General features: G+C 35.7%; 1 protein-coding gene and 1 long non-coding RNA gene across 2 annotated transcripts; both read left to right on the top strand.

The window, feature by feature from the left end:
* Positions 1–7,271: 7,271 nt before the first annotated feature.
* LOC130724293 (uncharacterized) lies at positions 7,272–12,052 on the top strand. Its single transcript, XR_009014478.1, has 3 exons — positions 7,272–8,322; positions 9,997–10,119; positions 11,472–12,052. It is a non-coding gene; the product is annotated as an uncharacterized LOC130724293 (long non-coding RNA).
* Positions 12,053–16,783: 4,731 nt separating this feature from the next.
* LOC130726723 (uncharacterized) lies at positions 16,784–19,484 on the top strand. The gene is made up of 3 exons (XM_057578020.1): positions 16,784–17,743; positions 17,893–17,981; positions 19,192–19,484. Exons 1-2 carry the CDS (start codon positions 16,839–16,841, stop codon positions 17,969–17,971), a joined length of 984 nt encoding a protein of 327 aa, XP_057434003.1. The 5' UTR covers positions 16,784–16,838; the 3' UTR covers positions 17,972–17,981; positions 19,192–19,484.
* Positions 19,485–22,529: the final 3,045 nt, after the last annotated feature.

Here is a 22,529-nt window from a genome sequence, read left to right as displayed (position 1 = left end):
TGTGTGCAGAAATTGACAGTATGATGGCTAATTTCTTTTGGAGTGGAGATGATTTCCGCCGAGGCCTTCATTGGGTGAATTGGAAACATATGTGTCGTCATAAATATGACGATGGTCTTGGTTTCCGGGATTTTGAGGCATTCAATCTTTCCTTAGTGGAAAAAAATTGGTGGAGACTTTATTCAAGGCCAGAGACGTTGGTGGCTCAAGTGTTCAAAGCAGTGTACTTTCCTAGAGGCTCAATGTGGAATGCTAAGCGAGGCTATAGGCCAAGCTATGCATGGACCAGTATCTTACGAACTAAATGGGTCTTTGAAAAGGGTGGTGGTTGGAGGATCAGGGATGGTAAACAAGTTCACGTTTGAAATGATAATTGGCTACCAGGTGGATCGCCTATGGTTTTTAGTCAAGATTTGGTGGGTGAATGGAAAATCTCAATGTTGTCAGATCTGCTTGTTCAGCCACATGGTGGGTGGAATATAGCGTTGTTGGACATGATTTTTTGCCCATCAATAGTGCAGAGAATTACTTCAGTCCCATTACCAATTTTTCATGTTGAAGACCATCTTTTTTGGTCGTTGGTTGTGAGTGGATGCTACACTTGCAAGTCTGGGTACAGGTTCATTCAGTCGCATTTCAATGAGGGAATTCCTTCTTCTTCACGAGGAACCACCATGCCGCATCATCTGTGGAAAAAAATTTGGCATTCTGATGGAATTCCCGGGTGCAAGGACCTGGCTTGGCGCGCGTTCAAAGGTGCTCTGCCGTTTCGTGTGAAGTTGAGATACCATGGTGTGGAGGTAGATGCTGGTTGTCCGTTTTGTGGCCTAGTCGAGGAGACCGTTGATCATGTCCTCATGCACTGCTCAGTCATTCAACCCGTCTGGTTTGCTTCTCCATTGTCCCTTCGGGTGAATAATTTTGTCACGCTACAGGATATGTTGGTGGTGTTGCTTGAGGCCGACGACGATCTGTTCACCATGCAGGTTCAGGTTTGGCTATATGTGATTTGGGAGGCCAGAAATTCTTTGGTTTTCAGTGGTAAACAGCTTGCCTTGGAGTCGTTGTTCGTGCGTGTGGGTGCTCTTTCAGGTATTAGCATGTTAGCACAACCGATCCAAGCTACGGTTCAACAAGCGTTGGTCTCGGTTTGGCGTCGACCAAGGGAAGGAATTATCAAGATCAACGTCGGTTCAGGAGGGTGGAGGTGCATACTTTGGCATGGTTGCTCGGAATTATGAGGGTGGTATTCTTGCTGCAGCAATGTCGAGCTTGGTGCAGGTGATGTCGTTGTTGCTCGTGGAGGCACAGGGATTGCGTTGGGCTATGGTTTTGGCTACTGAGCTTGGTTTCCGGAATGCTTATTTTAAAACTGACTGCTTGCAGCTCTATAATGGTTGGAAAACTCCTCCGGATGGGACCTCTTATTTTTCATCTATTTTAGCTGATTGTCGCATTCTTGTTTCTCAGTTCTCTTCTGTTTCTGTTGCTTTTGGGCGTCGCACTGGTAATAAGGTCGCAGACTTCCTCGCCCTGCATGCATCTTTTTTTCCAGGGTCTGTCTGGATTGAGGAGGTGTCGGAAGAGGTGGCTCCTCTTGTGAGTTCCGATACTTTGGCATCTATGCCTACTTCCATTTAATCAATATATTTGGTTTCTTTCAAAAAAAAAAAAAGACATTATAATATTTGATTACATTTTAGAAATAAAGATTAAGACATAAAAACTAAATATTTGTAGGATTTCATTTGGCTGCTTCGTGCTTCTTGCGTCTGATTGGATAGTAGCGTGAATGGAGTAAAGGATGGTGTGAAGGTATGAAAAACACTAGAAAGGGGGATTTGAATAGGGTTTTGAAGTTTAACCGCTTTCTCTCGAAGATAATGACAATCTTTTCGGTGAAAGAATATAAAGTGCTAAAGAAGAGGGATAAAGAAAAGCACACAAGAATTTTATCCTGGTTCACTTGATGAATCACTCAAGCTAGTCCAGTCCATCCGTTAAGGTGATTTCTTCCTTCTTAGAATGAAGGCAATCCACTATTCAAAGATTGTTACAACTGCACTAGCACACCTTGCTAAGTGACTAACAAATCTAAGAAATAGCAACACCAAGACAACCTTGTCTTAGTCTTCTCAAGAATACTAACCTCACTGGTCTCTCAAGGAACTACAAACAGAGTTTGTGAAGGTTTGGTTTACACAGAAATGCTTCTAAGACAAGCAGAAGTAAACACTATAAGAACAATGAAGAAAATATTGCTAAGGTATTCGCTTGAAGGTTTTTCACTTGTATGCACAAATAGTTTCTTAGCTAATTTCTTCTATCTTCAGCCTTTTAAATACTCCAAGCTGTTGAGGTTGTTTCCTTTGAAAGAATCTATCCGTTGGAAGGCAGTGCTGGAATTTCCAGAGCCTGCTGTGGCTGAACGTTGTAGGTAAGGCGGTCAGAATAGTACATTTGCTTTTGTACGAATGACAATGGCATTGCCTTAGCCTAGTTGACTCTTGATCTTGGACGACGCTTCATGTTGGAACTTGTGAAGCTGTGTGATCAGAGTCAGAAGGAAGCTTGGATCCTCTGACCTTTAGAACTTCTGCTTCTGGACCGTTCATCAGAACATCTGGTCTTCAGAACATGAAGGGCTTTTGGTCTTGAGAGCCAGCTTACTCTTGGACTTCAGAGCTTCCAAGTCTTCAGCTTCGGGACCGTTCCTCAGAACATCTGGTCTTCAGAACTTCAGAGCTTGAATCTTTCAGAGTCCACATCAGAGCTTTAATCTTCAGAACATCTGAAGCGTTTTCTACCATTCAGAAGAACGTAGTGAATGCAGAAGCGTTAAATTGGTTACTCTTGGGTCTCCATGTTCTGATATATATATATATATATATATATATATATATATAGACTTTGAATCAGAGTCAGAGCCTGTTTATCACACTTTAAAAAGATAAACGTTAGAGTACCATAATTGTTCATACACACTAATAAACTTGTTATCATCAAAACATAGAGTTGTACCACCTGACCAAATCTTGGTCTTATAATCTCCCCCTTTTTGATGATGGCAAAACCAAGTATTTTGATGAACAATTCTTAAACAATAAACTGGATACACTCAGAGTTTAAGGTACGAGTTTGCTACAATGAAACTCTGTTTTGGTGATTCAATTTCTTCATGTTTTAAACTGACTCTAATTGAAATGTGCTATGCTTAGAACAGGTGGCAGAATAGTTGGAAGTTCGTGTGGTGACATTCAGAAGGTCTATTATTCTTTCTTTTTTGTCAACAGAAGGTCTATTTAGTCACAATGAAACTATTTTTTCTTTGGCTTAATAGCACTTCTGGTCTCTCACATTTGTCATATGTGCGAAAATCGTCCCTTAAGTTAAAAAATAGCAAAAATAGTCCCTCACTTTATCAAACGACAGCACCTTCAGTCCCACATCACTATTCCGTTTAATTCCATCCAAATTTTAACAGTTTAAAAAAAAAAATATGCAAACTCATAAAAGTGTGAATATTCATCTTCTTCAAACATAGTCTTCATCATCTTCATCCTATGCTTCTTTTCTCACCATCTCTTAACACTAAAAAACCCAAGAAAATCTCTCTGCTTCTTTCCTCACAACATCACACCAACACTTCCAACCTTCTTCTTCCACACCTACCTTCCCAGAACCAAAGCTTTGTCGCTGCCTCATATGTCCCCCACCGTAACCAACACACACTCCATCACCTCCGACCACCACGAGAGACAACGGAAAGTTTCAATCCGCTAGGGAAAGAGGGAGGATGAGATCGAGAACAGGGAGGATGAGGGAGAATCAGCCCTTTTCCTCTGGACCTGACAATGTGCTCGATTTGAAGCTGGAGAAAAAGAAATCGAGAACAGGGAGGATGATATTGAGGAAGAAGCAAGTCGAGGAGAGAGCAGATATGACATTACACTGAATCGGGCATTGGAAAATTAGGGATTTTGTTTGAGATGAAATTTCTCAAGCGTTAGGGATGCAAAGTGTGGGTGAGAGTCAGATCTGAAATTTCTGTAGTTTCATTCATGGATCAACTCGGTTTGCACCTCCATTTAAGTTCCCTCTTTCATGCCTTGATCTTGTGCGGTGATGGCAGCCATCTGAGCAATTGTGAGTGGTCAATTTGAAGCACCTCCTTAATCCTCCCTGTTCTCAGTCCTGAATCGAGTAACAACATCAATTTGTTCTTATGGTGGAGGGGAAAAGGCTGAGGGAGAATGTTTTGGTGGCTTGTTGTTGATGATGGGTTTGTTTTTATTTTTCTGGAAAATAATGAGGAAGATGAAGAACATGATGGGTGATGGCTATGATGAAGAACATCATAAATTTTGTATGGGTTTTCAATTTTTTTTTAATTTTATCAATTTTTCTAAAAAAACCGTTAAATATTTGACAGAAAATGTTAGTTTCTTGACGGAACAGTGATGAAGGAGCAAAAGTGCTGCCGTTTGACAAAGTGAGGGACGTTTTTTGCTATTTTCTAACTTAGGGGACGATTTTCGCACATAAGGAAAACATGAGGACCAAAAGTGTTATTAAGCCTTTTTCTTTTTGTACAGTTTTTAGCTGTATGACAATGAATGGGCTTTCGAACCGTTTTTGGTGCAAATGATATCAGCAAAATATAAATGCAAACAAAATTGGCTTTTGTTTGATGTTTTGGGAGTGTCGTTCTCCTTGCTCTACCCGCATGTAATTTTCTTTTTCAGGCTTATTCTCTTCTTATAAAAAAAAAGTTAAATTCAAAAATTACTCCATTAATGTTACCTTTTTTTTCATGTTGACTGTCTTAGCTTAAAATTCAAACTTTTGTTTGACTTAAGATAAAAAAAAAATCATTTTTTAGGATACAACAATGAAGTTAACTTTATACTCCCTCCGTTCCAAAATATAGGTTGTTTTAGGTTGTGCACATTGTTTAAGAGCTCATTAATTGATAATTTTTTTTTGATTAAAATACCCCTATTTAAAGTTGTGTTATATTAAAGAGAGAGAAATCTTATTATTGGTTAAGTGAATAGTGAGAGTTGTGATAGGTGAAAATTAAAGGTGGTAATTAAGAGCTATGATAGCTCCTTTGCAAGTGTACAAAGTTGCCCGTAGTAATAAATTATCGATCCCTCAAGGATTGTGATTCAATAACAGTTTCTATTAATTCTCTTATTTAGACTTTAAAAAAAAATAAAAACTAATTTCAGATTTTAGAAGTAGTGATGTTGAATGCAATAAGCAATAGAGAAAATTAAACAGATTTGAGAATTCAGTTGGGGAAAATAGCACTCAGGTATGTTTCACCTATTTGTCATATGCTTCAACTTTAACAATATTTATATGAACTCAGTAATCCTCTCTTCGGCGATCTAGCCTTTATTCTAGGATGTTGATAACTCACACGCCCTAGACTTCCAATTCAAATACTAAGTCTGTTTTACGAGCACCTAGACCAGAGAATTGAAGATTAAGTCCTAATTAAACTAGCCAACGCAACTAGGTTTTACTCTTGAATCAAGCAGTAGGGAACGCCTAATCGAATTGAATCCTTATTTCCCTAATTCCTAATCAACTTCCGTTCTCATAGAAATTAGCAAGTTCCTTGCGTGGACTCAAGAATAAACAATATAAATTGATTCAACTACGAAGATTGGAAAAGATAACTCATATAAATAACGATTCAAATCAAAACATAATTCAAAACGGATTCACAACCCAAGTACTAAAAGAAATTTAGTCAAGCATGACCATAATCGAGAATTCAAGAGAAAGAAAAAATAGCACCAATCTCCAGGAGGAACTTGCAAAAGCTCACAAAACCCTAAAAAATTTGTGCTCAATTCCAATCACCAAAAGCTTCCCCCCCAAAATCATAATACTTCCACCTATCTAAATACAATATAAAAGAGAAACTATAAGAAGGAAACTTTTGACACTTAGCAAGCAATGGAGTACCTTTCAGCCTATTTTCCAAGATTAAAATAAATTAAAAAGAAAATTTTATTTCTACTTTTGGAAACTTGGGAATGACTCACTTGATAATTGCAATTTTAGTTAAGGGTAAGCATGTAATAGCTCACCTAATTTATTTTGATTTTGAATTTTTTTAATCACTAAGATAGCATGCGCTTATAAAAAAAAAAGATAGCATGCATTAATTACTAATTCAAATTACAATCCCACTAACAAATTATTGGCCAATCCCATAAGTTATATGATTGTGTACTAAATACACTGAGAGACTAGACTTGTTGGTTTACTATCACTTAGTTAGACTCTAGAGGAGTAAGTAATGATCAAACAATGATTTTGGATTTTAGAGGAACACGACGAGGTTAGCAACTGAGAGTTTATAAGTTGAACTGGAATCTTATGGTCGAGATTGATTTTGTATGTTGAGAATCATGGGTGAATAAGAGAGTTAGTGGTTTTAGTTTTGAGGATATCAGTTAGATCTTCGGAGGTTTAAAGACTAAGGATTGTTTGACGTGAGACTAATCAAGCTAGAGATTTTGAGTCTCGAGTTGTGTAGAGTGTTAAGACTTGAGATAAGTTATGATTTGATTTGTGACTAAGAGGAAGGTTGACTTTATGGTTTGAATAAGGGTAGTTCGGAAAGAAGATTAGGTTGATGGATTGTTAGATTCTAATTAAGATGGGAATTTGCTTAAGAGTTGTTGGTCAATGGATGTTGAGTGCGAGATTTTGGGTAGAAGAAACTTGTGACGAGATTAAAATAGTATTAGCATGATGTTATGATTGTTAGTATTATGGTTGGACTATTAGCGGGAGGGCATGACGATACATGTGAGGTCGTTCATGTAGGCGATTGACGTAGGTGCTTAGAACACTACTATGAGCATGATATCTAGATCTAGTGGAGGACGATTAGTAGATACCTAAGTCGTGCTTCTTGTCTTGTATGTCACCTTTGAGGTGAATTCGTTGTGACGTCTCCCAGTTTTGGGATGCGCTCTGACACTACTTAGGGTGGAAGGAAATGTGAGGGAATGTTATTCCCGAGTTTTCTCTGACACCAAGTTTCGAGGACGAAACTTTCTTTTTGGGGGGTAGTATTGTAAGACCCTGAAATAAATAACTAGATTATTTATTTAATTTCATTATATTAATTAATTGAGTGTTTATAATCTATTATTATTTTTAAAGTTATTTTCCTGACTTGATTTTAATTACGAATCAAGGAAATCATTTAAATGATAATTAATTTCAAAATATTTTATTTTCTATAGTTTCATTGAAAATAGAAATAATATCATTAGTCTTCTTATTTTTAATAAGCCATAACTTTTGTTTTATTCGATAAACTCAATTCAACGCTCCGTGAGCTATCTGACAATTGTCTTTTTCTTTCAAATGATGATAAGTACTATTGTCATTTTCTTATAATTTATACTTGACTTATACGCATAATATGACGACGTCATATTTGTTCTAGTTGTCTCACAGTTATTCTTTAGCTCAGTTTCTACTTCTTTCTTGGTCTATGAATCATTTTATTTTGCTCAAAGTGATTCAAATTTATATTTTATCATTTCATAGAGTTCCTCATAATTTTTGGGATAATAATATATCACCCTTATATTTTTATCTTAACTCTATGAGCTAAATCATTCAGTGTCTAAATCAATTCGTATCGGTTTTAAAAAAATATATATCTTCTCAAAATATAATTAGAAAATATCTCACCATCCTTATCCCTCCATCCACCTCATCCTCGACTCACTCTCATTTCTCTCTTCCTCACTATTTCTTTTTCTTCCTTCACGTTTTCTTTCTTTCTTCAGCAGACCCATTTCTGCTCTTTCTTCCTTTCTTCTCCTTTTCTTCTTCTTTTCTTTCTTGGTTACCTACTTTATCTCCTTCTTTTATTTGCTGCAACAACTCCCCACCGTTCCTCTTTCTCTTTTGATCAGCATCTCCACATCCTTTTCTTCTCCATGGACAACCAGTCCATGAGCCACCACCTCTACTCTCCCTCTTGCAACCGCTGATCACACCATCACTATCACCATGATTCTTCTCCTTTCTAACTTGCAGCAACAAACATGGCACCACCACCAATATGAAAGCCACACACACCCCTTCTCATCACATATTTGCTCCATCTTCTAACCACCACCGTTCCTTGCTCTCCATGGAGCCTAACAATCCACCATCTTTGTTCTCCTTCTTCTGGTTTTGAATGGAGACCCCCATGAAAGGACCCAAGCACCACCACCGTGAGCTCCACCACGCAGAGGACGCCACCGGCACATCATCTTCTCATTTTCCTTGGTAAAAGCCTTAATTTCTTGATTAGTATGTTTGTATATTTGATTTCTAAATTTATCTGGGGTTTAGATGAATCAAAATGGTTTGAGATAGTGTTATGGTGCTGAGAACATGTTGGAAATTTCAAAACCACGTTCTGTTATGAAGTCCGTCACAAACATCAGTTTTTCCGTCACAAAGCTCTGTTTTTCCGTCACTAACAGAACCTGCAGGGGACAATTCCCTGTTTCGGTTCTCCAACTTGAAAATTGCATAACTCTCTCATCTTTTATCCGTTTTAGGTGTATGATCACTTTTTAGAAAGCCCCAAGAGTCTACTTTAATATAAAACACATTTGAAACTCTTTCTACTGCTAATTGGCTGAAGAAAATATATATTTCTAATGTAATATGTTTTACTAATCTCTTTACGAAGGTTGAGTGGTTGAGTAGAGTTTTATGTTAATGTATTAAGTTTTCTAAAAAGTTGTTTCCTTTGAGTTAAGTGGTTTTGGGGGTTTTAAGGATTTTGTTTTAAGCCTTAATGTGCTTGAAAAGCTTTTGCGAAAAGTTTTGAAAGTCGAACAAGTTGTCGGAGTGTTAGGGAATAAGCGTATTGATACTATCTCGCTAGTCGATGGATGCTTAGGAATAAAAAGATTGGATAGAGAGCAATTAAGTTTGGATTTCCGAGTGAGGAATTAGACTCCGAAAGGTATTAATTAGAATGGATTAAGTTATGATTGCAATCTTGATGTTGGAAGATGACTTAGGATTGAATCTTGAATTCCAAGAAGTCTATGAGCTTTACTATAAATACTTGGTTCTAGAAGGTCTAGATTTGAAACTTTGGAAGTTCAAGGACTTAGAAGTGATTAAGGGATTGATTGAGGACTAGAAGTTATTTCTTAGAGATTGATGACTTATCTATAAGTTGGGATTTTTGTAGAACCAAAGTGGAGTTTCGAAGAGACTAGGGTTGTGTTTCTAATGAGATATCGCGAGTTTAAGTTTAAGAGAAATGATTCGATCGTTTTGAAGGAGCTTATGAGTCATGAATAAGTACATAATCATTAGATAAGAAGAGTTGGTTGCCTTGGAAGTTAACTATGGTTTATGGATTACTTGATAAGAGTTAGTGGTTTTGATAAGAATTGATAATGATACAACGTTGGCTTGAGGAATAGATCGTGAGAGCGAGTTGAGACATTAAGTTGTTGTAGGTGACTTGATAAGTAAGTATTGAGGATAAAGAGGATTATGGAATAGAAAACGGGAAGAGATTACTTAAGGAGGATGATAGGAGAATGCTATTGCAGATGTTGTGTTAATTGCTTTAACGGGAAGTGGTGTGTAGTATTGCGAAAATACCTCAATGAGTATCCTATTAGAGACTGAGATCTCTAAGGAAAATGAGAGGAGTAAGTACTAGTAATGTGTACTTATCTATTTTGACAAGCATATGAGTATTTGGTTTTAAAGTTGATTTACTAAGTCATAAGATTTTGAAGCTTTGTTATTGCTTTGTTGTCATTATGATGACTTATCTTAATTTCTGAGGTTGATCTTGATGGTTTATAACCATTAAGGAGATTGAGTTTAACTTGTGATTTCGCCGAGTCAATTGCTTGAGAGTGTAGCTTTAGACTTGGAAAGTAGGTAGCTCAATTAGTGATTATGTTATGTGTACTTATGAAGGGTATGAATAACGGAAGCGCTTGACGATGAAGCCAAAGAACAGACGGAAGTGAGCCAACACGGGAAAGCAAAGATATGACTGGATTTGATTGGAGTCGCAACTTAGTAAGGAAAGCGCCTAAGGTTAGGGCAACTTACTATATCAGCTATGATTGCATGATAGGCGTCGATAAATTCGACTTATGCTTTATCTGATGTTGTTTATGATGTTGAGTTGATGTTATGATACTTTTCCATAACTTGTGATGTTGTGCTTTTGTTGGATTGTGCGTTTTGACGCGACTTCGGAGTGGAGATTCATTGATCTGGTGATCTTTGATATTTTGGGTTGGATGAGCAACCCTAGGCAAGTCCAAATGAGGGGTTTGAGACCTAGCCTGGTTGGTATTTGTTGGTTTACTTAGACTTTTCCCGGGAAACTTCTTTTGGGTGGTTGGTTTTCGGAAAACGTAGAAGGATTAGAATTTCGAAAACTAAAGACTTGGGAAACCTAGATTTTGAGAAATAAACTCATAACCTGACTAATCTGAATTGAAATCATTTTTATTAACGTTTAAGTATAGGAAAACTGAAGGGGAAAATATTTACGAAAGACGGGGAAAAGTCGACCTTTGTTGTGAGTTATTGGAATTGGGGAAAGCCACTAAGGTGAGCTATGGTGATGATTGAAAGTCACCGAGTACTTTACGTACTCTTGTTGATGGGGTTGTGTTGTATTGACCGACACTAATCCCTTGGGTTCTCTTGTTGTTGGAGCGGTGTTGTATTGACCGACACTTAGCGCTCTTGTTGTTTGGGCTGTGTTGTATTGACCGACACTAGACCCTTGTGTATTCTTGTTGGTGGAGCTGTGTTGTATTGACCGACACTTACTCCGAGTTGTGTTGTATTAACCGACACTAACTCATGGGTTTGTTGAGATTGGGTTGTGAGCTAAACACTTTCGTGGTAAGGGCGATTCGTTGTTTGGCTAACCACGTTGCATTCAATCGGGTGAATAACGGGAATGGTTCACCTGTGCATATCATGGTGAATAACGGGAATGGTTCACCTTGCATAAATGATGAATAACGGGAATGGTTCATCATATGGTGAATAACGGGAATGGTTCACCAAGGATGAATAACGGGAATGGTTCATCCAGGATGGATTTCATCCAGGATGGATAACGGGAATGGTCCATCCATAGTGAAGAACGGGAATGCTTCACTTGTGGCGAACGGGAACGCGTCACAAATCCGGATTCATATTGTGCATTTCACGCATACATTCATGCTGACTGAGATTGTGTGCTGTTTGTTTATTGAAGCAATGTTAGAGCCATAACATGCTAGGATTACTTATATGCTTATATAACAACTTATATATATATACCCTGTCACATGCTGAGTGTATATGTACTTATTGCTGTGAGTTGACCCTAGCGCCTTGGCTTTGTTTGTATGTTTGTGTTTGGGCGGTCGGCCTGCTGCCAGATGTCGATGGCCGACTGGTTCTCGGTGGTCTCTCCCTCGGGGGGGGGGGGGATCAGATATGAGCTGCAGGATCGGGATGCCCCACCGCTTGGGTGATCGATGTTGCTGGTCACCGGGCGACGTATCGGGGAAGGGTCATGGAGGACCGGACTGACGAGCGTGGACGACGACGAAAGGAGGTGATGTGAGCAGATGCTACTCCACTTGGAAGATCTATAGAAGACTCGAAGAATAGAGTCGGGTGTAGGGCTAGAGCCTTTGGGTAGAAAAGCTTACCGTTATTGATTTAAGCTTGCAGGATCATTTTATGATTTGTATTTAAGGTTTCGGGTAGGTTCCGGTGCATTGCTTTCCTATGGTTACTCAGTGTGGAAATCATAGGGAGTATATCGGATTTATGGAGTCATTGCATAGTGAGTCCGTTGTTGGATCTTAGTTTATTTGTCATGTACTCTATGCTGTGCCTTGATCGAGGCCAGATGTAAATTATTTACGGTTGGGAGTATGCATTACATATTTTAGAAACACTTCGAAAAGGAAAAAAAAATAAATACTCACATTTATAAATCCCTTTTGGAAAAGATTGCATATTTACTTTAACATGTTACTACCGTGGCACCCGAAAATGTGGGGTGTTACAGACATTTTCCTTTACTTGCAAGATTGAATTACTCCATGCGCAAGGTCATCATCACCATATTTGAAATTTGAAATGTTTCATCGTCGGTATTGTTGAGAAGGTTCTTGGACTCTGTCATTGCAGTTAAATACAGGTGTGAGCCTTTAATTTCATTGCTCTTTAATTTGTTTCTATAAATTATGGACTCATACATGCAACTTTAATCATCAACCTCACATACCTGCTTAGTTCGTTATGTGTCTTCTCCTTCCCTATATTTTCACTGTTTCTCAACTCTGATTAAAAATAGCATAGAGAAGTGAAGAATGTAGTTGGTTGATACTTCTGCAATGATGAGGCAGATTGAAAATCTATTTTATGCACAGGAGAGTTGGAGTGGGTTGTTATATTCTCAAATCAGTATCTTCAGCAAGTGGCATAACTGCCATTTAATAATTTGAGGGACATTGGTTATGGTTACCATGTGATTTGAGCAGCCTTAGGGGCTTTAATTTCCTTTTCTTTTTATGAAATTGCAGATTTGCTATCTTTTCCTGTTAGTAACAGCTTGAATTTTGTAGGAAGTGGAATCTATCCGTGTATGTCATTTAAGCCCCTCAATTAGAAAGATGACAAGAATGGTGGATTACTGACTTAAGTTTTAAAACGTTACTTATATTTCTTGGTTTGATCAACATAAGATAGATAAATACTGAAATTGTCTTCAAATTAAAGAAGGAGGATTCTTCTTAATTATCGCCACAATTCTAGGTAACTTATTCTTTCATTTGCTATGAATGCTTAGGTCAAACTTTCTATTTCACCCTTTCTAATTATGAAGGTGTTGGAGAGCAATAAAGTATCACTTCTATTTTTTGGTCTTGTGGTCATTTGGTGACTGTATTAGTTCATACTTGCAATGATGTCATGATGACCATATTTGTTCTTTTGAATACTATTTCTATGTAAGAAGTTTACTTGCATGGACTATTCTTTTCATTCTATGATTGTCTTACTTCATTTTAAAGAAGATTATAATTATTCAATCCATATATTAGTGGTTCGTGCAAGTTAGGCACATGAAGGACATCAAAGAATCAATAAAAATATGAATCAGAAAAAAATTGTACAGGTTTGAGGATGAAGTGTTTGAAAGACTTCTTCAAATAGACTACACATCTTAAAAGACTTCTTAAATTGTTGACCTTTTAGTCTATTATCATAATTTGGTTTTTCTTCCATAATGTTTCTTTCTGTTGATTCTTGGCGGTCAATTCTAACCTGGCTTAGGGAATAGAATGATTTTAATGCGTTCTTTTACTGTTCATTTTGAAAGAGGAATTCTCACACTGCGTCTGCATGTGCTTCAATTCCTGCTTCGCTTGAAATGCTCCCCTGAGGCAGAGATGGTATTGTGACAGAAAATAATGTGACCATTTTTTTTTTTGTAAGCCAAAATAATAATATTAATAGGAGGTATTAAAGGATACCTCAACCAAAAGACTGTACAAGAAGAAACAAAAAATGGAGAAGACAGCTAAGGAAAGGCTGTTACAAAACTAACAACTCTACTCCAGTGCAGCACTAAATGAAAATAATGTGACCATTGTTCATGATTGATAAAGGCATTCAAGCAGGGCGCGCAGTGGCTACAAAAAACACCCCCAACTTTTCAAACTCGGCTCTATAATTGATATTACTGGATCCCCAAGTTTGGTTGAGGCATCTCTGTCAATGTGTTTTTGTTAATTGAGATCATTAATTTTAAAAGTTTGTAATTTATTTTCGTGTTCATTTTATTCTCAGTTTTATGACTTTTTTCCTTCTTACTTCTGTGTCTACCAAGCTCCGTGATGGATTGGAGTGTGGTGTGGGTGGCAGCGTGGCTTCAGAAACCTCATATGTGAGGTTGATTGTCAAGAGTTGATCTCATCCCTTGGCGACCAAGAGAGGACCCGGTTCATGCCAGTGCTTCAGGACATCAACAATTGGCTTCTTAGAGACTGGATTGTGGTGCTGCAACCTGTTAACAGGATTGCCAACAGGGTGGCAGACCGTCTGGCTCGTTTGGGTGCGGAAAGTTTGCAACCCGGTGTTCACGTATGGGACAATCCTCAGCTGGAGATTATGACTCTTATGCTGAGTGATTATGCTTTTATTCCTTAGCCCTTTTGTAGTTTTTCCAATGCAGAAAAAAAAAAGCTTCATTTGGAATAATTCAATTCTCTTAATTTTATGATGAATCATTTGGGAATAAAATTGTAACTCTTAATTCTTTTAATACTAACCCGTTGTTCACCTGATTGATTACTTAAACTTACGTTTCTATCTTGAACTTGCTCCGCAATTTTTTTTGAATACACTGTACATTTATTTTTTGATTATTCTTTGATTCATGAATTGTTTTTTATTTATTTAAAATAATACTTCCTCCGTTCCTAATTATAAGACCTAGTTTTAAAATTTTCATGTTCCTAAATATAAGACCTCTTACAATAATCTAGCAAAAGGTTTTGTATTCTTCCATATTTACCCCCTCACATTAATTGTATGTTTTCAATTCCAAAGTTACCACCTACCATTAATTACTACTAATCCAACTAACTATGACTTTTGATATAAATGCAATGATTATTAGTGGGAGAAAATGACAAAGGGTAAATAGGGAAGAATGTATGCATTTTTAAAAAATCAATACACTAATTAGTCACATTAAGTGCTTTCTTAATAAGCGCAATTTTTTGGAATAGGTCTTATATTTAGGAACGGAGGGAGTACTACTGATGCTACTAACAAATAATTTCTGATGTGTGAAATTATACATGTGGTCTATTTTGACCATCACGATAAGAAATCTCTAATTCAATAATAAGTTAATAACTGTTTGTTTATTTTTTTTTTTAATGTTAAAGTTTCGATTGAAAAAAGTAAATTTAAACTTTTGAGCATTGAATATATATATATAGTCAATTACTCCCACTATTCTAGGGAAATTTATTAACTACTACTTAATTTAACACATTATCAGTTATAGGGTTACTAATTTTTTTGGAAACTAAATTTTGAAAACAGAGTGAAAAGCTGGAGAGGGCACACTTTAAGTTGTGTTGCACGATTTACGCTTTGAAATCAAAGACTATCCTCTAATCCTTTTGTCATGGGAAATGATCTCTTCATTCCATAATGAATTAAACAGCCCAACTATTTTAATTTTAAGAGTGTATATACATAACCATTTTAATTTGATGGTGAAAATAAGGATTCCACGGTAAAGAACATTTATATTAAAATATTTTCAAGTTGAAAATAATAAACAAGTCATTTATACATGAGAGAGAGAGAGAGAGAGAGAGAAAACAATTTGTCACAAGGGAATTGAAAATATATAGTCTATATTTGTTTATGTTTATGTGACATAGTAAAAAGCTGATACGATGATGAATATTTAGCATGAAAATACCTTTGAAACTATTTGTCACACGAGGATTGAAAATATATAGTGTATATTTGTTGATGTTTAGGTTACATAGTAAAAAACTGATACGATGGGGAACATTTAGCATGAAAATACCTTAAAGTTGAAACTAATTGAAAATGTTTTAATATAATTTTTAAACTTTTTCTAGACTTTTTAAATATTTTTAGGAACAGATATACAGAAGCATTACAATTTGATTGTGGATATAGAATCCGATGGGGGAATAACATTCACATTAAAATATTTTCAATTAAAAATAAGAAAAGAACAAATTTTATTATAAGTTTATGGGTTGAGCGGGAGAGGTCCAGAGATCAATTCCTGAATGATTCAATTTATTAGTCTGATGTACCAATAATATCACATCTTTTACATGTTATAAATTGTGTAGATTATTTAGATATGAGAAAAACGAAATAAAAAAATAAAAATCATGCAATTTATTACATATTCAATTTTTATATCATAATCATATTAATTAAACATAGAATTATATTTGAATTTATATAAAAAAATAATTCATATATTAAAAACAATTTTTAATATGTTCAGAAATATGTCCCGTGCATCGACACAGGTATACATACTAGTATATATATTAGATATTTTCCTTCATCTGCTTTTCCGTATGCACGGGCTTTGAAAAAGCCAAATTCCGTCCCATCCACTGCCACGTGTCGTGCTACCATTAGTCCAAGCTTTAAAGTGAGTAATCTAGCGTTTCGCGCTTCACAACCTTATGGTGGACCTCTTGCGTGGTTGAGCCATGTGGCATGGAGGAAAACAACAGCCATCTTATCTCCTGCGGGTGCATGGTTATTTCCGTAGACCCTCAGCGCCGGAACAGCTCTCTTTTCCTGATTTTCTCTTTTCTTTTTATTCTGAAAATCTTAAATAAAATATAATAAAAATATCAAAATAAAATACTAGAAAGATAACAATCCAAAAATAAACAACCTAAATCCTAACTAAATCTATAATTTAAAAAGTACTAATTAATAATAAGATAAAAACTACTAAAATCCAACAAATTAAAATAAAAGCTTATAAAATCCTAAATTAATTAAAAATTATATAAAAATACCATAAAAATTAATTAAAACTTAGAAAATAAATTAAAAAATAAAATAATAGACCGACAAAAATACCCTTATATCCCCGGACCAACAAAAACCCGACCCATTTTAACATCTTTAAATAATTTATTTAATTCATTTCCATAATCGATGTGCCCTCTGCTCTGCTCTGTGTACGAGCTTCACCGCTCACCATGATAGTCACTTCAAACACCGTAAACCCTCCAAAACACACAACACCAAGACCTCCTCATCTTCGGAGAAACCAAACCGTCGCCGGCAACAACCGCCACCAAATTGCCCTCCGCGAACGTCTTCAGAAGAAGAATGCAATTGAAATGACTGGACCCGCGAAAAAGATGACGAAGAGAAAATCTCGTTCCAACGATCGTGATGAAAACAAGAAGAAGAAAACAGGCACTGTGATAGAGACGGAAGAAGAAGCTTCTGGCGTCGTCGTGAAGCCAGAGAAACAGAACGGAGGCAAGAACAGACACGTGATCAAGGCGGAAGAAAACAACAGCAACGGCGTCGTAAATTTCAACAACCGTTGCTTATGCGGTATATGCTTCGATTACAAGAAAGATTCTGAAATGTTCAGAGGGAGCAAGTGCGAACACCCCTTTTGCTCTGATTGCATTTCTAAGCATGTCGCTGCTCAAATTCAGCAAAATAATCTCAAGGTGAATTGTCCAAACCCTAATTGCGACGTCGAATTGGGGCCGGAACATTTGAACCTGATTTTGCCTAAAGAAGTTGTTTTTAGATGGGAATCATTGAGGTGTGAGTCTTTGATTGCTGGGTTGCAAAAGAGTTATTGCCCCTTTAAGAATTGCTCAGTTTTGATGGTGGATGATGGGGGTGAAATTGTGACCAATGCTGAGTGCCCTTCTTGCCACAGGCTGTTCTGTGCACAATGTATGGTTCCTTGGCATGCAGGGATGAATTGTGAGGAATTTCAGAAGTCTGGAAGGGTAAAAGGTGAAGAAGATTTAGAGAAGAAGTTTCTGAAGTTGGCTAAAAGAAAAAAGTGGCAGAGGTGTCCCAAATGCAGCTTCTATGTCCAAAGAAGAAGTGGATGTGAACACATGAAATGCAGGTACTTGTGACCTTTAATCTTACTGATCCTTAATCATTTTTTTGTATCTCTTGTCTTTCAATTGATGCATTTCATTAATGATTGGTAATAATTAATGAAAGTATGAGTGATTAACTGGTTATGCTTGTTTCCTCATTTTCTCTTTACAGGTGTGGATGCAACTTCTGTTACGAATGTGGCAAGGATTGGAAGCATGGACATATATGTGATAAACATAATTCCACATAAGATTTCACAGGTAGCTTGGAACTCTTGACATACATAACTGAAATTTTGGTTGATAATCAATATGGTCAAAAATGAAAGATTTGCAATTATCAATTCTCTAGGATAAGATATTCCTTTTTGTATTTTCATACACCAAATTCTTGAGATCTATATGGTAGGTCAGTAGCTGTGTATGCATTTCTTATATAATTGTCATGTATGACCATGGCTAATTTGGTCATTAATGAGATTTCAAGTTTCATATAGGGTTTGAATTTCCAATTATGCTACACATCTGATCTCATGTAAATGAAAAGAAAGAAAGTGTAGTTTGTATAATTGTCTTGGTGTTTATGGAAACTTGGCAATAGACATTATTTGGCATTGATAAGCTGTAGCATAAAAAAAACTTGTTAATTAGGCACCTATATATCTCATGATTTGTCATTCTAGAAAGAGATAGCAAGTAATCAGGTGAGGGGAAATGGAAGAGGGGAAATAGAATCTGAGTAGCAGAACAGGGAAATTATGGTATGTGGTGATAGTAGCTGATAGGTTGGCCGTTTTTATGGCTGAGGCTTTCCTTATTTTCAGGTGACATTTCATCTTTTTGTTTGCTGCTTCTCACCACCATCCCAATGTTTTCCATGAATAACTATTCCTCCTTATAAGTACTAGTTTTCGCTCTTTTTTTACCAATGCAGTTCCTGTTAAATTAATGAAATTACCACTGAATTCCATCGATGGAGCTGGCAGGAACAGTTGGTAAAATTCAATTCAACTACCATTCATGGCTAGTAGTATTAATATGATTTCCATGAGTATTTATCCAAAGCATTTTGTTTTTTCATTATTGATTATAATGATTTAAGGTGTATTTAGGTCAACAACTTAAATAAGGACTTATGAAAATAAGCATCTATTTATAAGCTAATTTGAGATTAGTTATTGAAATAATAGAAAAATAAGTTGTAGGTAAGCATAATCTCTTATTAATGTAAACAACTTATGAAAATAAGCTAACCTATGCCATAAGCTATTTACGTAAGTCCTCTCAAACACTTACGTAAACGTTTATATTATAGATTAAATCAATTTAGATCAAATAAGCTCTTCCAAACAGGCTTTAGTAACCATTGACATTATAACAACGAGTTTGCAACAATGAAACTCTGTTTTGGTGATTCAATTTCTTCATGTTTTAAACTGATTCTAATTGAAATATGCTATGCTTATAACAGGTGGCAGAATAGTTGGAAGTTCGTGTGGCGACATTCAGAAGGTCTATTATTCGTTTTTTGGTTAACAGAAGGTGTATTTAGTCACAATGAAACTATTTTTTCTTTTTGTACAGTTTTTAGCTGTATGACAATGAATGGGCTTAAATGTCTATCAGACTTTGGAACCGTTTTTGGTGCAAATGATATCTTTGGTGCAAATGATATCAGCAAAATATAAATGCAAACAAAATTTTGTTTGATGTTTTGGGAGTGTCGTTCTCCTTGCTCTACCCGCATGTAATTTTCATTTTCAGGCTTATTCCCTTCTTATAAAAAAAAGATAAATTAAAAAATTACTCCATTAATGTTACCTTTTTTCATTTTTACTGTCTTAGTTTAAATTCAAACTTTTGTTTGACTTAAGATAAAATATCATTTTTTATGATAAAACAATGAAGTTAACCTTATATTAGATTACGAAATTTAAACCATCGGTCTACTTTCTCAAATCATAGCTAATATATTTTATCATCAAACCAATAACAAAGATGACTGTAAGCTTATCACAGGAGGTTTCAAATAAAGCTTATCAAAGGAGGGGATGTATCTTATGAGAAAGGTCATGTTATGTGAGAACATGAGAATAAATCACCGACCGTTAGATCTAATCATGAACGGTCCCGATTAAAACATTAAGTCATGTGACATTTTTAAGTGATCACGTGACTATCACATGACTATTTAAATCTTTTAATCTAAACCATTCATAATTAGATCTAACGGTCGTGATTTATTCTCATTTTCTCACATAAAAACATCATTCTCATAAGATACGTCCTCATCAAAGGATATATATATTTATATGGCATTTTTAACTTTCATAACCTAATACAATAATAAAGTAAATAAAGCAGAGATATTTTATCATTATTATTATATTTAACTAGAAGAAATATACCACAAATCACTCCAATTCCTATTATTCTCAAATATTATAACTATTTAGAAGAAAATTATAAAATTCAAATAATTTCCTAAAGTTTTTTAGTACATGTTTGTAAATCTTTAAACAGTTGATTCAATTCAATTAATTTTAGAAAGAAACTTATGTGAATAGCTTTTGGAATCATAATTGATTATGAGAAAAAAGGGAGTTGATTTAAACATGTTGAAGATCAAATAGTTGATTGATTTTGGCTATGTATAAGTTTTGCTTCCATGGTATTGAATGCTAGAAACAATAGAATTTTCTTTTAGAGAAAAAAAAAAGATTATTCATTAATAATCAAAAGAGGGAACATCCCAAAAAGAGGGAGAAATAAAAACACCAAGTCATCAAAGAAACAAAAAACAACCACCCAAAAGAGAAAAGCGCAACCTTCCTAACACCTAGAAGAAAAATTCTCTTTAAAAGCGCTACTTCACGCGATCAAAAAAGACGTGGCTAGTTGGAAAAGTCTTGGGGTTAGAATTTAAGGGAAGCGATTTTGAAGCTATATATTCAAGGGTTGGAGAAGGTTTATGAGGAACATTTCAAAACTTGATTTTTTGTTTGTTTCTCTCGGGTGTGGTTGGGTAGTCTTAGGGTGCCCTTGCTTTTGCCCTGGATGGGGGTTTTGCGGCGTATTGGGGTTTTTTTTTTTTTTTTGTGTTCGACGGGATGCCTCGTTTTTTTTTATGGGTTTTCCTTGCTCCCTAAGGGTTTGTCCTTAGGGGTTTTTTGTGGACAATAATATACGATCCTTTATTTTTCAAAAAAAATAAATAACTGCGGCCAACCCTCAAACGTTGTGGATTTTTAGCAAGACACCAAGCCTTCCACACTCTCAGATTTACGAGGATGACCCTTAGGCCGCCGAGAACTCCCCAAGCACTATTGTATTTCGATGGAAACCCATCGTCGTATGAGTTGCGACACGATTCTATGGGAATGCTCTAGTATGTGGATTTTTAGTGCCTGCAACAGCTATGATAATGGTAGCGTTGTCCTCGCTGAATTACTAGCCATAGAGATGAGCTTGAAGCATGCTTGGAATAATGGCTATAGGGCCATTAGTTGTGCCTCAAATTGCTTACAAGTAGTTGAAGTCGTTCAGGACAACGTCGATGTCTCAACATCTTGGGATAAGTATACTTTCTTGCGCGTTAGGATGTTACTCACTTGGGATTGACATGCTTCGGCGGTTCATATCTCTCGTGAGGGGAATAATATGACAAGTTTCTTGACTCATCGAGCACCTTGGGAAGGTACCCTTCATCGTGTTTGGGGGTTTCCTCCATCGTCCATTATAGCTTCGGTTTGCTTGCTGGTTTTAGTGTAGTAGTTTTTCTCTTTTTTGTCCTCCTCTTAATAAAATGCTTCTAAAATCAGTTTTTTTTTTCATTTTTTTCTTACGTGTGTTTTTTTTGTTACAAGAAGAAAATTCTTATGTGTTTATCACAACTTTTAAAACTAATTATTATTTTAAAGAACACTGAAAAAAACTTATTTAAGAGTTCACTTATTTTAGTTTTTTTAATAAACAAATATATTTTAATTAAAAATTATTTTTAAATTAGTTGAAATGACTAGCAAAGCTATCGTGAATGTCTTCTACTGACTGAAGTTCTAATGTTATCATCAAAAAAAAAAAAACAAAGAGAAAATGATAAAAAAAGAATGAAAATAACTGTTTCTTTCACAATTTTGATTTCACTGATGAGGCTGTTTACGAACGAATTTGTAAGCCATGGGAGCAGTGCCTAGTGGTGAAGCTACTGAGCAAACCGATTGGATATGGAATACTCTGTGAGAAGCTGAAGATGATGTGGAAACCAGCAGTAGGTTTCGTGGTCAGAGACATTCACCATCTTGGGAAGGTACCCTTCATCGTGTTTGGGGGCTTCCTCCATCGTCCATGATAGCTTCGGTTTGCTTGGTGGTTTTAGTGTAGTAGTTTTTTCTCGTTTTTATCCTCTCTTAATAAAATGCTTCTAAAATAAGTTTTTTTCATTTTTTCTTACGTGTGTTTATCACAACTTTTAAAACTAATTATTATTTTAAAGAACAGTGGAAAAAACTTATTTAAGAGTTCACTTATTTTAGTTTTTTTAATAAAAAACCATTTTTTAATTAAAAATTATTTTTAAATTAGTTTGAAATGACTAGCAAAGCTATCGTGATAACAAAGAGAAAATGATAAAAAAAGAATGAATTTAATTAATATTTTCAAAAACAGATCAACTTAAACTCTTCATAAAAATCTAAAAAAAAAATATAGTATTTTTCAGAGAAATAAAAATCATTATCATTATTTTGTAATTTTGTAATCTATATATAATATAAAGCAAAATCACTCCAAGAATTATTTTGCCACGTG

The sequence above is a fragment of the Lotus japonicus genome, chromosome 6 (genome assembly GCF_012489685.1).
Source record: "Lotus japonicus ecotype B-129 chromosome 6, LjGifu_v1.2".
NCBI classification, from domain to species: domain Eukaryota; kingdom Viridiplantae; phylum Streptophyta; class Magnoliopsida; order Fabales; family Fabaceae; genus Lotus; species Lotus japonicus.
Note: the sequence above shows the minus strand (reverse complement) of the source record. Positions and strands in the feature narration are given on the sequence as shown.

Coding starts and splice junctions, on each gene's coding strand:
- LOC130726723 (XM_057578020.1), top strand. CDS start 16,839: ATGATAGTCACTTCAAACACCGTAAACCCTCCAAAACACACAACACCA. Junction 17,744..17,892: donor TGTGAACACATGAAATGCAG/GTACTTGTGACC, acceptor TTCTCTTTACAG/GTGTGGATGCAACTTCTGTT.